Source organism: Odontesthes bonariensis, chromosome 16 (assembly GCF_027942865.1).
Source record: "Odontesthes bonariensis isolate fOdoBon6 chromosome 16, fOdoBon6.hap1, whole genome shotgun sequence".
In the NCBI taxonomy this organism is placed as follows: domain Eukaryota; kingdom Metazoa; phylum Chordata; class Actinopteri; order Atheriniformes; family Atherinopsidae; genus Odontesthes; species Odontesthes bonariensis.
Window position 1 is genome coordinate 11,653,008 of NC_134521.1, and position 11,921 is coordinate 11,664,928.

Below are 11,921 nucleotides of genomic sequence, written 5' to 3' on the forward strand. Positions count from 1 at the left end.
AGGAACATGAAGTCAAATCATTACTCAGCTCAGAATCCGTGACACTGTGATTCAGATATGTAGTCAGAAACAAACATAATTCAAACTATTTAATTATACAAAACATTAACTGAACGCATAGCTTTCTTCCTCATCATCACGTGTCACACTCGAAATCAAAACAATCAGCAGAGAAGATTAAACATACAAGTAGGAAGTGACGGTTTACAATAAAAGTACAACTTGAGGCTCAACCAGACAATTTCCTAATCAGAAGATAATCTGATCCTGACTGCTGAATTCAACAGGTACACAGACTGTCTTTGAGGTAAATCTATTGGTAATCTAAACACCTGAAGAAACGATCTTGTTCTAGTCTAGATGACAGAGAATTGATTTTAAAAATAAAACTTGAATAGATCCATATGTAGTGGAAGGTAAACTAGCTAACTTAGAATCTAATTCACTTTTCCAGCCATTGAGTTGACGGATTGTCTTATTAAACTACATTTTTCTAACAATTTCATGGATTAAGATGGGAATAATATCTGAATAGATAGATGATGTATCCATAGAAACTACATCTACCTCCTAACATCCTCTGAGCTCACTTGTTAGCACTTTATAAGTTAACAGCAGTCTTATGTGCTGAACTTCATTTCATAGAAGTAGAAATTCAGATTTAGGACAATTCTGCAAATATCAGTGATTGATTGCGCAGTCATAGTGCAAACTGAGGGGCTAAACTCATCGCTGCGCTGTTAAGCTTCCACTGGTGTGCCATCGATCGATCCTCCACCCTCTCGTGAACCGAAGCCCGTGTCCTGCGAGCTGTCGCTTCCCGTCGGAGAGGGAATCAATTTCATTCCGGGTTTCTCTTCTCGCTCCCTGACATGAGATTTTTCTGCTACATTACTCTCAAACTTCCGACCCTTCACCCATCCTGCCTCCACTTTTCTTTCTTTGAGCTCAATGTCTCTGAACTTGTTCATTATTTTCTTTGTTTCTGTCATTTCACAGCTGACTTTGATGCTCTCAGTGTGCTCAGCCGTGGTCTCCATTACTTTCCCCTCTGCCCCCGTTTTAGTCTCTCCCTCCTTTCTAATATCTGCCTCCTTCTGTATGGTCTCGGCCTTCCCTTTTTCTTCTACATCATGACAACTAGTCCCTTCTGTCACCTCCACTTTCACTTTATCGTCACTATTTTCACTTTTGTCGGATTCTGCCAGCTCATTTTTCTCAGTTTCCTTCTTATCCCCCTGCTCTGCTTTGGCTCGCCCTTCCTCCATTTTCACCACTTCACAGTCTGTTTCCTGTGGTGATGCTTCTGCTCCACATTCCTCCACCTGGTTCGGTTGTGTGTCTGACCCCCCCTGTACTTCTGAATCAGCCTTGTCTTTATCCACACTTTCCTCTCCATGATGCACAGTTACTTTGAGTGATGTGTTTTTGTCATCTTGGCAATGGTTAAACCCTCTGAAATGATTTTTTGCACCAGTGATATATTTCCCCAGCACCGAGGACCCATCCTTGGTCAATGCATCGTTTGCAGCATGTCCATCAGCCATCAGAAGTTGCTGGATCACTTTCATCTCACCATGCATCCTGGACACTGCTTTATTCAGCTCAGTGATCCGATTACCAATATCTAAGAAGAGAAAATACTTAAATCACACCACAGCAAACTGATTTTCTGATTAAACACAATAACATTCCCTTTGAAACACTTTGTCATAGGGAACCAAATACTTTGGTAAATACAACATTTTTGGCTTAAATGCCACAAATACTGGACACACACAGTATGGCTTCAGTGTGTGTGAATTATGTTGTGATTATGTTATTCCACATTTATTGTTCTTGTTGAGTCTTGACATGGTTGAAAATCAAAGTATAAAGTCTTTGTCAAGTCAAAGATTTTTTTCCAAAGCTGCTCTGATACTCTCAAGCTGTATATTTCAAGTACTAAAGAGCCCTGATGGAGTCCTAAAGTCAGGTGTACTTTAAAGTAGTTGGTGCAGGGCCAACAAAACAATGGAACAGTTGTAGAATAAAAATAACTAATAATAATATTAGTAACTTGTGGGACAACCATTCTAATGGAGACTATGCGGGCAAATAAGATATTTAGCAAACATTTTTACAGACGTGCACAGAACTGACAGATATTATGGGATGTAATAGAACCAAAAGAATCCAGAGAAAAGCACAAGATAACACTGAAAACCAGTATCCCCTCAGGCGGGGCTGCATAAATATTGACTATGACATCAGTCTTGTGGAAATTCCCTGCGTAGGCTCAGGAACACAAATGAAAATCATCGTCTGTGGGGAATTTGTCACTGAATCCAGTGCAATGCAGTTAAAACCTTAAAGAGAAAAATATTATTTCAGCCCTGGCTCTGTTGCAATCCCACTGAGCTCTAAGGTTCTGGGGAGATTAAACAAATTAAGTCCGAGGACTGTCAATCCACCACATCTGTGCTTTCCAGAGTCTCAGCACTGCCTCACTGAGTCTACAGTAAAACCAGGAAGTTTGCTTTAGCTGTAACAACACAGAATCTGTCAGCGGTATAAATTTGTGCCACAGGGCATAACCGCTGGAAAACAATCTGAGGTTAATTTATCTTCTGAAAGCTGCTACTGCCTTGAAAGTCAGCTATAGAGGTGGCCATGCCTTGCAGTTTAGATCAGTCAATAGTCCACTATAGCTCTGTTTATGTTAAATTGCTGTGCGATTTGGAGTGTTTTTATTTATTTAACATGTTATTGCTCTGATTTCACTCCTTTCTTGTCCCAATCTGAGTTTTGTCTTCTCATTTCGCTCTGAATCTCCCTTAATAAATGTCTGAGTTTGACAGACTACAAACAAAGTGATAGCTATTCCTGTGGTATAACTATAAGTTAACAGATTTAATGAGTTATTGTGTATACTAAACCTGAGGGAATGAAACAGAAAGGGTTCATCAGTCTTGGAAATAAAACTCTGGAAATACCAATAAAAAACTATTCATTGCTGCAAACTCCAGCCCAAAGATTCAGGGTAGTTTTGTGTGTACCACCTCCCTACCAGCGCATGTTTTAGGGCTGAAGTTTATTTCTTAAAAAAAAAAAAACCCTGGTTCCTGTCAAAGGTTCCTGCAATCACAATGACTTATGTTACCATCCTCTCTGGGTCTCCGGAAAATTTCAGTAATCAGTTTTTATGTGCACGATATTAAAGCCATTCACCCATTTAAGTCAATCACATGCCTCAGGCCTTTATGTAGCCAGCAAGCTCAACAACTGTCCATCCATCCATCCATTATCTTCCGCTTGTCCGGGTATCGGGTCGCGGGGGCAGCAGCTTAAGCAGAGAAACCCAGACGTCCCTGTCCCCGGCCACTTCCTCCAGCTCTCCTGGGGCTCAACAACTGCTTTTATATTAACTAGTATGTGCAATAAGGGTTCACCCACTTAAAAACTGGGCCAGTGGACATATTACAATGTTCAGATTCTAAAGATTCTCCTCTGAGACGCACAACTCAGGAGGGACCAGAGCAAACTCCTCCTCCTTATTTAATGGTATGTAACAAGCTTGCAGAGCAGCTAGGTAGGTAAGTACATCTCTCTGGTTGATTCAGAATATTGTTGTTGACCTGACAAAAGCTTCCTGGTTATCTTAAAACTAAAAGGGAGTTTTGTATTGAACTATAATCATTGAGAGCAATGCTCTAATTAAATGTAATGAATACATTTATTGATATAATTATGTTGATGGAAATATTTTTCATATATTTCAGATGCTAATTATAATAATTGCTTTACAATAGAATGTATTCTGAAAGGCTGAGACACAATTCAATGTCTCAAAAATACTACTTCAAGCCAATTAAGCATGATATTTAAACTATTTAAAGAGTTCTTATAATCTTATCTAGCGGTCGAGGAAAAATGTGTGATGGATTCAGCTAGGCAACACAAATATAAAAATCTTTAAAATGCATTGGTGTGTCAGAGTGACACGGTGACAGTTACCTTTCCTTTTGGTCTCCTCAAACTCCCTGCGAGCTGACTCAATGTAGCGCTGCACCAGTGCCCTGATCACCTGCTGTCGGTAAGGTATCTGGCATTCCTCAGATCCATTATTATTAGACTTGAAAAAAATACACAAACAACTTTAAATGTTATATAAAGCAACATCAAAATAAGTTGGAAATGACTATATGACTAAAAGGCTCACATTCACACTTACCTCAGAGGTTATAGGCGGATATTTTTGGTCAGAACCAGAAGCGCAGCAGCAGCAGATCCGCCTGAAGATGCCCCTTGAACAGAATTTGAAACAATGCTAAAACAAACACAAGATCAATGCGGTTTTTTACAGTTTAAAAGTTGTGTGGTTTAAAGATTCACCTTAAAATGTAAAAGAAAGCTTTAGGTGAAGGAATGATGTTGAAAGGCACAGGCATGGTGAGGCCCTCTCTGAAGTAACTGAGGTACAGCTTCGACCGGGCGAATTTCCACTCAACATCTGCATCATCCTGAAATCAAATAGGGATCTCAGCATACATCACTGAGGTTTCTCCTTTAAAAACAGATCAACAGATGTGGTGAATCCATTTACCTCGATTTTCTGAAAGGAGTTGGTAATCATAGCAATAAGCATGTTGAGGAGGACAATGACGATGACAAGAGTGAAGATACCGTACAGAATCCTTCCGACAAACTCCGCCAACACAAACTGCGGCATGTCCACGTAGTCCTGGTTGGCCACTCCGAACATGGTCCAGAATAAGAAGTGGAAGGTCTCATTAAACCTGCAGCAACATGATGGAGGGAGTTATCACGATTGGACTGCTTTCAAACAGCTTTTTAAGTAGCCATGGCTTGAAAAGTCTTATCAAAATATCCATCAAATCTAAGAAAAAGTATCTGATGGCAGCAAATCTTTCCTTATGGTGTCCTCATAACCTCATTTTGCTTTTCTTTGGTCATAGGAAACTGCAGCAGAGCTTGTGAGTAAGCGTTAAACCATCATCTCATTATTGTCTTCACCTTATCATAACAGCAGAGTCTGTATAACACATAACTAGTGATTGAGCCCAAACAGCATAATTTAGGAGCCTGAACATCACATACGTTACCTGCCAAGATGTGGAGAGATGACATAAGGCACATAGATATTGTTGATGCCACAGAGAAAGGCTGTCCCGATGATCATTAATATAAACATGAATCTATGAAAGAAAAAGAAAATATTATGTTGGTTCTGACTGAATTTCTCTCCAGGTAATGATCTATGCACTAATATGCAGATCCACAAACCCAATAAAAATAACTTCGAACACTGTGTCAAATGTATATAAAAACATAATATTATCATTTGAAAATCTCAATAGAATGTAGAAAAAATACTATTTTACTGTCCATTAGCTAAATATTCACTCATCTTGAGCTTGATGGCAGAAACATGCTTCAAAAAAGTTGGGACAAGGGCAAAACAACACTCAAATAGTAAGTGGTCCCAAAAAAAGACAGCTGGAGGAACATGTTGCAATTGTTTGGTCTAATTGGCAATGTGTCAGTAACATGACAGGGTATATTAAGAGCACCTTAGAGAGGCAGAGTCTTTCAGAAGTAAAGATGGACAGAGGCTCAGCACAATGCAACTTGTGGAACAATTTCAGAGTAATGTTTGTCAATGGAAAAGTGTGAATACGTCTACATTAAATAACATCATCAAAAGATTTAGAGAATCTGGAGACATCTCTGTGCACTTTGTTGGCAGCACTGTATTCAAAACAGAAATCCCTGTACACCAGCACACGTGAACATGATTCAGAAACAACACAGTTTTCTCTGAACCAAAGCTAATCTAAAATGGAAAATTCTGTGGTCAGAGGAATCATGGACGCTGCATCCTCCAGACTGAAGAGGAGAGGGACAATCCAGCTTGAACAGCACTCAGTTCAAAAGTCTACATCTCTGATAGTATGGGGGAGGATAAGTGCCTATGGAACTGTAAACGTGCACATCTGGAAAGGTACCATCAATGCTGAAAGATATATTCAGGTTTTAGAGCAACATCTGCTCCCATCCAGACGTCTTTTTCAGGGAAGGTCTTGCATATTTCAGTAAGACAATGCTCAACTGCATCTATTATAACAGCATGGCTTCAAAGTAGAAGAGCCTGGGCGCTGGACTGGCCTGCCTGTAGTCCAGACCATTCAGCAACTGAAAACATTGGACGTTAAATACAAATGATGAGCGGAACAGTTGAATCTTACTAAAAGTCTCCTCAGTTCCCAGATGTTCCCAGCAGTGCAGTTACCTCATCATGTCATCAATCATTTTCGCTATGGAGATCTGTAGTGTTCCCAAAGACTCGTGGGCTGGCAGGATGTATGCAAGCCGAGTGAAACTCAGCATGCTGGTCACAGCAAACAGCACCTCAGAAATGAGCTGGGGGTCCTCCTGATGCCAGTTGTCGCGTACTTTCACATAACATACCAGTTAACATTTAAACTTTATATATGCCTTCAGTCATTTTGGATGAATGTCCTGACAGTTTTCTCACCGGTCTGAGTGAAGTAGATGCAATCCTCGCTGTTGCTCTGTTCATGGCAGAGGAAGTAACCTTTGAGCATGATAAGCACACGCAGTGCAAAGGACGCCAGGTACATGCTGAGCACCATCATGTCCAAGCAGTTCCACCAGTCAAAGAAGTAACATCGCAGTCCCTCGATCCACACTTCCTTGCACTCATACCAGAAGAATCCTACGTGAAAAATGACTTTATGAGCCAGCTTCACATTCTGCTCAGGCTGCAGTTGTGTCTGGATGACAGTGCTGAAGTTAAACACATGGAGGGAACTTACCGACCACCCACACCATGTGGAAGGAGCTGTGAAGGATGTTCTGCTGGCGGGATGCAAATTTGTCTCGATACATCTCCATGGTTATCGACTCTCCGAGTAACGTCATGAGAAACCACAAATAGGATGCTGAATGAAGGAGAAACTTGATGACAGGAATCTTTATGATCTCTCCTGCCTGGAGAGAAGCAAAAACATGTCAAGGCCAGACCACACATGACAATTGTTCTCCTCCTATGTTCTTACCTAATATTTTTCTCAAAGTCTGCAAAACCTTCAAACATTGCTTAGTTATCACAGTTATTTATAAGTCGGGATAAAAAAGTCGGGTTAAAAAAGTCGGGTTAAAACAGTCAGGTTAAAAAAGTCGTGTTAAAGAAGTTGGGTTAAAAAAGTCGGGTTGAAACAGTCGGGTTAAAACAGTCAGGTTAAAACAGGCGGGTTAAAACAGTCGGGTTAAAACAGTCAGGTTAAAACAGGCGGGTTAAAACAGTCGGGTTAAAAAAGTCGGGTTAAAACAGTCGGGTTAAAAAAGTCGGGTTAAAACAGGCGGGTTAAAAAAGTCGGGTTAAAACAGGCGGGTTAAAACAGGCGGGTTAAAACAGTCGGGTTAAAACAGTCGGGTTAAAACAGTCGGGATAAAACAGTCGGGTTGAAACAGTCGGGTTGAAACAGGCGGGTTAAAACAGTCGGGTTAAAACAGTCGGGTTGAAACAGTCGGGATAAAACAGTCGGGTTAAAACAGTCGGGTTGAAACAGTCGGGTTAAAACAGTCGGGTTAAAACAGTCGGGTTAAAAAAGTCGGGTTAAAACAGTCGGGTTAAAACAGTCGGGTTAAAACAGGCGGGTTAAAACAGGCAGGTTAAAAAAAGTTGGGTTAAAACAGGCGGGTTAAAACAGTCGGGTTAAAACAGGCGGGTTAAAACAGGCGGGTTAAAACAGTCGGGTTAAAACAGTCGGGTTAAAACAGTTGGGTTAAAAAAGTCGGGTTAAAAAAGTCGGGTTAAAACAATCGAGTTAAAACAGTTGGGTTAAAACAGTCGGGTTAAAACAGTCGGGTTAACACAGTCGGGTTAAAACAGTCGGGTTAAAAAAGTCGGGTTAAAACAGTCGGGTTAAAACAGTTGGGTTAAAACAGTTGGGTTAAAACAGTCGGGTTAAAACAGTTGGGTTAAAACAGTCGGGATAAAACAGTCAGGTTAAAACAGTCGGGTTAAAACAGTTGGGTTAAAACAGTTGGGTTAAAACAGTTGGGTTAAAACAGTTGGGTTAAAACAGTCGGGTTAAAACAGTTGGGTTAAAACAGTCGGGATAAAACAGTCAGGTTAAAACAGTCGGGTTAAAACAGTCAGGTTAAAACAGTCGGGTTAAAAAAGTCGGGTTAAAACAGTCGGGTTAAAAAAGTCGGGTTAAAACAATCGAGTTAAAACAGGTTAAAAAAGTCGGGTTAAAACAGGCGGGTTAAAAAAGTCGGGTTAAAACAGGCGGGTTAAAACAGGCGGGTTAAAACAGTCGGGTTAAAACAGTCGGGTTAAAACAGTCAGGTTAAAAAAGTCGGGTTAAAACAGTCGGGTTAAAAAAGTTGGGTTAAAACAGTCGGGTTAAAACAGTCGGGATAAAACAGTCGGGTTAAAACAGGCGGGTTAAAACAGTTGGGTTAAAACAGTCAGGTTAAAAAAGTCGGGTTAAAACAGGCGGGTTAAAAAAGTCGGGTTAAAACAGTCGGGATAAAACAGTCGGGTTAAAACAGGCGGGTTAAAACAGTTGGGTTAAAACAGTCAGGTTAAAAAAGTCGGGTTAAAACAGGCGGGTTAAAAAAGTCGGGTTAAAACAGTCAGGTTAAAACAGTCGGGTTAAAACAGTCGGGTTAAAACAGTCGGGTTGAAACAGTCGGGTTAAAACAGTCGGGTTAAAACAGTCGGGTTAAAACAGTCGGGTTAAAAAAGTCAGGTTAAAACAGGCGGGTTAAAACAGTCGGGTTAAAACAGGCGGGTTAAAACAGGCGGGTTAAAACAGGCAGGTTAAAAAAAGTTGGGTTAAAACAGGCGGGTTAAAACAGTCGGGTTGAAACAGGCGGGTTAAAACAGTCGGGTTAAAACAGTCGGGTTAAAACAGTCGGGTTAAAACAGGCGGGTTAAAAAGTCGGGTTAAAAAGTCGGGTTAAAACAGTCGGGTTAAAACAGTCGGGTTAAAACAGGCGGGTTAAAAAAGTCGGGTTAAAACAGTCGGGTTAAAACAGTTGGGTTAAAACAGTCGGGTTAAAACAGTCGGGTTAAAACAGGCGGGTTAAAAAGTCGGGTTAAAACAGTCGGGTTAAAACAGTCGGGTTGAAACAGTCGGGTTGAAACAGTCGGGTTAAAACAGTCGGGTTAAAACAGTCGGGTTGAAACAGTCGGGATAAAACAGTCGGGTTGAAACAGTCGGGTTAAAACAGTCGGGTTAAAACAGTCGGGTTAAAACAGTCGGGATAAAACAGTCGGGTTGAAACAGTCGGGTTGAAACAGGCGGGTTAAAACAGTCGGGTTAAAACAGTCGGGTTGAAACAGTCGGGATAAAACAGTCGGGTTAAAACAGTCGGGTTGAAACAGTCGGGTTAAAACAGTCGGGTTAAAAAAGTCGGGTTAAAACAGTCGGGTTAAAACAGTCGGGTTAAAACAGGCGGGTTAAAACAGGCAGGTTAAAAAAAGTTGGGTTAAAACAGGCGGGTTAAAACAGTCGGGTTAAAACAGGCGGGTTAAAACAGTCGGGTTAAAACAGTCGGGTTAAAACAGTTGGGTTAAAAAAGTCGGGTTAAAAAAGTCGGGTTAAAACAATCGAGTTAAAACAGTTGGGTTAAAACAGTCGGGTTAAAACAGTCGGGTTAACACAGTCGGGTTAAAACAGTCGGGTTAAAACAGTCGGGTTAAAAAAGTCGGGTTAAAACAGTCGGGTTAAAACAGTTGGGTTAAAACAGTTGGGTTAAAACAGTCGGGTTAAAACAGTTGGGTTAAAACAGTCGGGATAAAACAGTCAGGTTAAAACAGTCGGGTTAAAACAGTTGGGTTAAAACAGTTGGGTTAAAACAGTTGGGTTAAAACAGTTGGGTTAAAACAGTTGGGTTAAAACAGTCGGGTTAAAACAGTTGGGTTAAAACAGTCGGGATAAAACAGTCAGGTTAAAACAGTCGGGTTAAAACAGTCAGGTTAAAACAGTCGGGTTAAAACAGTCGGGTTAAAACAGTCGGGTTAAAAAAGTCGGGTTAAAACAATCGAGTTAAAACAGTTGGGTTAAAACAGTCGGGTTAAAACAGGTTAAAACAGTCGGGTTAAAACAGTCGGGTTAAAAAAGTCGGGTTAAAACAGTCGGGTTAACACAGGCGGGATGACCTTTGACTTTGGTGCTATCCAGTAAACGAGGCAAAGAAGGGGCATGGTGAGAAAGATCCCCACAGAGACTAAGAGCTTCCAGGCTGTCCTGCTGCCTCTCCAACCCGACAAGTTCCCACACCAGATGGATGACAGAACCTGCTGGCAGATTGGGTGGGCCACAAACTACTCCAACGGAGATACAACGAGAGGAAGAGAGAAACGATTGACCCAGTTTATGTCTTCGTTGGCATGTCTCCGGCTGACAGCAGGGTTTGAATCTAGCTACCTTTTTCTGGTTGCAGTTGACAGCAAGCCGCAGACGGGACAGGTTGGGTATTCCCTCCTCAAAGATCTGCTCGTCCAAGGACTCCTGGCTATCATCGCCGCAGCTGTTCAGGATGGCAGTCACCTCGCTCTGGTTGCGACACATGCCCAGCAACTCAACGGCAAACTCCTGACAGAGCTCCTCCAGGCTCAGGTACTGAGGCTGTGGGAGACAGGAAACACAGCTGAGTCATAGCACAATATGCACCTAACATGTGGAGCCAGCAGGAACACTTTTGAATCTCCTCACACCTTGAACTCTGGCTCTTTTTGGGACAGCTTGCGAAGCTCTCTGCTGAGTCTGAAAGCGGTGAGCATGGCATCGTCAGAGGTGACGGACAGGTAGGCACGGCTGGCGATGCCACGGTAGGTGTTGATACGAGACAAGGAGAACTTCAGCAGGTCATACTGCCGGCCGTTGCGACATTCGAGACAGGTACAGGATATCTTATGTGGCCATGGGATGCCGTGGCCTTTTTGAGTGAGCATGGTGACGATTTCATACAGATCTTTCTGACAGGCTAATGTCAAAGGAGTCACGCCAGGGGCAAATTGTGAGTTGTCAATAGAGCGGTCAAAGATGGCCTGAGAGAAGGATCGTACATCCATCTTGTTGCCTTTCTCCTGGTCCAGGCGGTCCAGGAGACGCTTTACCACCATCGGCTGGTTGGTGTCCACGGCGACGAGCAGGGCCTCATGAATCTGACGGAAGTCGAACTTGACCCCCTGCAGGAGGGCATCCATGGCATCCTCGCTGCCCAGGCGGATGGAGAGGTTGAGCGCCTCCCTCCACTGGCGATCCTCAGATTCATCCAGCTGGCGGATGATGCCGTCACCAGTCCTCAGCAGTGCACACAGCAGCTCTATTTTACCCCCCTGAATGGCGTTAATGAGCTCCGGAGGGTAGCGCATCTTCTTGTTCATGATCTCGCGCCATTGTTCTGGCTGAAGAACAGGGAAGAAATAAGCAGTAGCATGAGATGGACTTTCACAGAATTTTTTATCATATCATATAACATCAGATGTCAGATTGCAGTTGGATTTCATAGTAAAACAATAAAAACAAATGATTAAAACATAATAATTGTTACAAAATCATGACCAGAGAAACTGTTTTTTATTAAATCTTTAATACATTTTTTTTGTTTTTGAATTTCCCCCATTTTTCTATTCTATTCTATGAGAAAATAAATTTAAAAAAAAGCTGTTTTGAGCGTATTTGGATGAAAATCAGCTTAATTCGGGCATAATTTCTCCATTGCTGCATATTCTGTAAAACAAAAGGGTAAGGCTTTGCTTACTGTGAGGTTTTCCATCCCTGATGACGAAACAACACCCTTTAGAGCGCTGATCCTACAGTGAACAGATGAGCACGGTCTCCAGACACATGAAGCAGATTTTTCCCAACTATGTT

At 41.8% G+C, this 11,921-nt stretch overlaps 1 protein-coding gene across 1 annotated transcript; it reads right to left on the reverse strand.

The window, feature by feature from the left end:
* Positions 1-740: 740 nt before the first annotated feature.
* Positions 741-11,823, reverse strand: LOC142401929 (short transient receptor potential channel 2-like). Its single transcript, XM_075487381.1, has 14 exons — positions 11,809-11,823; positions 10,760-11,452; positions 10,470-10,670; positions 10,202-10,366; positions 6,840-7,014; positions 6,539-6,739; positions 6,293-6,455; positions 5,106-5,198; positions 4,586-4,778; positions 4,375-4,502; positions 4,214-4,286; positions 3,997-4,114; positions 1,044-1,627; positions 741-962 (listed from the first exon to the last, which is right to left on the reverse strand). The coding sequence occupies exons 1-14, from the start codon at positions 11,821-11,823 to the stop codon at positions 741-743; spliced, it is 3,024 nt and encodes a 1,007-aa protein (XP_075343496.1).
* Between the last annotated feature and the right edge of the window lie 98 nt (positions 11,824-11,921).